The 1,773-nt window shown below is 30.7% G+C and overlaps 1 protein-coding gene across 1 annotated transcript in view; it reads right to left on the reverse strand.

Annotated features, from left to right (window-relative positions):
* Nucleotides 1-219: 219 nt before the first annotated feature.
* Nucleotides 220-1,773, reverse strand: part of LOC111717123 (uncharacterized) — a 5,144-nt gene continuing 3,590 nt past the window's right edge. Inside the window, exons 4-5 of the mRNA XM_023492633.1 lie at nt 844-886; nt 220-484 (exon numbers count right to left, since the gene is read on the reverse strand). Of these exons, the coding sequence (XP_023348401.1) occupies nt 287-484; nt 844-886 (241 nt within the window). The 3' untranslated portion in view covers nt 220-286. The remainder of the gene's footprint in view (nt 485-843; nt 887-1,773) is intronic.

Here is a 1,773-nt window from a genome sequence, read left to right on the forward strand (position 1 = left end):
ATTGGAGTATTTAAAGTCAGAACTTGAGTCTAAAAGTCGACTTCCTATTCCAAAAAATAAGGAAAACTGAGTTTAAAAGACAAAGTTGTAATTTAACATTTTATTTTCATGAGTACAGCAAGGCAGGTACTAAACCTTAAATTATTAAATAGGATTAAAATCCTCAGTTTAAAATTTATGAAGAGGATTAAATTCATTCATCCAAGTTTAGATATTAAGTAAAGGAATAACTCTTTATTTTTAATTAGATTTTTAATCAAGATCTTTACTCTAGGAGTAAGAGAATTTAGACAAAGATAAAAGTTGTCAACTCATGATTTACCAGTAGTTCTGTGAAAAATATAAACTTGGATTTCTGGTCTGTGAGGAGAGCAAGACATGATAATCCTTCCAACCAGAGCTGGAGGTTCTCTCCTTCTCTGGGTTCAAGTTTCATCTTATCCTTATCTCCAGGTTTAGCGTCTCCGCTCCCTCTCTTGCCAATCTTACAAAAACAAAGATTTAGACGTAGAAAAACCTGATATCCTCCTTCAGCCCTATTCCATCCATAATAAAAGTTTTTTTGAGAGTGGGTGAATGTTTTACAGGTTTTAATCTAAAGATAAAAATAAATGCCAGGAACACAGGTTAGGAATAAAAAAGTTAAGTAAATCCCTTATTCTCGTATCATTTACGGATTTTTTTATTTTTTGAATTTGTGAGATGATCAGGAGTAGAGGTGCCCTAATTTTGGAGTATGTTGCCGAGATTGAAAAGAGGGTATTCCAAAAATATTGCCATAAATCAGGGATTGTCTGAGTGACAACATAGGTTTAGTCCAAGTAACTCAAGTAACCTACTGACCTTGGCATCCCCCATTGTGTACTTTCCAGACATCTTTAAATCCCTAAATATAAAAATATTTAAATTAAAGTTGAAATAATATTAATAACTCAAACATTAAGAGAATTGCAAATTATGATTTAGCAGAAAATTCTTTTCAGAAGGATGTGTATTCTAAACAGCTGATCTTGTGTTCTAAACATATCCTGGTCCTAAAATTCTAAACAACCCAGGTTTTTGTAAAAAAAAGATTTTTAAAATTTATTTTTTTATTCCTTCAAGCCGGAGATAATGCACGAAGATATAACAAGCTATACTTTTAAATATACAATATATACATGATTGCATAAAGCATGAAACATTGTGTTTAATGAATAAAATTTTATATATATATAGATACAGGACTGCATAATTATATATATATATATATATATATTTGTATCCAGGATGGAATATGCAGATAAGAGCAGTTGAGCCAAATATGAAAAATATCCTATGTCCAGCCAAATATATGTAAATCTACTTATATATATGTTATATACTGGGTGATAAAAAACAAACAATTTATTTCAGTTGAAAATCTATAAATTATTTAAAATTAAATGAAGCAGCTGAAAACTAGATTGTTTAAATGTTTAATTCTAGTATTCAGGTTGGATAGATATAATTTAATCTGATAACTCTAATCTTGTTTCTGTGTTACTCTGTAGAATGGAAAGATATGGAGAATATAATTCCCGTAGAAATGATATTCAATCTTTATCAAAATATGATGCCAAGAGAGAGTTGTCTCACCATCCCGCAAATAAGTTGTGTCTCGACATCCTTTCAGAGTTGTCTAACCATCCTTTCAGAGTTGTCTAACCATCCTTTCAAAGTTGTCTAACCATCCTTTCAGAGTTGTCTAGCCATCCTTTCAGAGTTGTCTAGCCATCCTTTCAGAGTTGTCTA

The sequence above is a fragment of the Eurytemora carolleeae genome, unplaced genomic scaffold (genome assembly GCF_000591075.1).
Source record: "Eurytemora carolleeae unplaced genomic scaffold, Eaff_2.0 scaffold2381, whole genome shotgun sequence".
NCBI classification, from domain to species: domain Eukaryota; kingdom Metazoa; phylum Arthropoda; class Copepoda; order Calanoida; family Temoridae; genus Eurytemora; species Eurytemora carolleeae.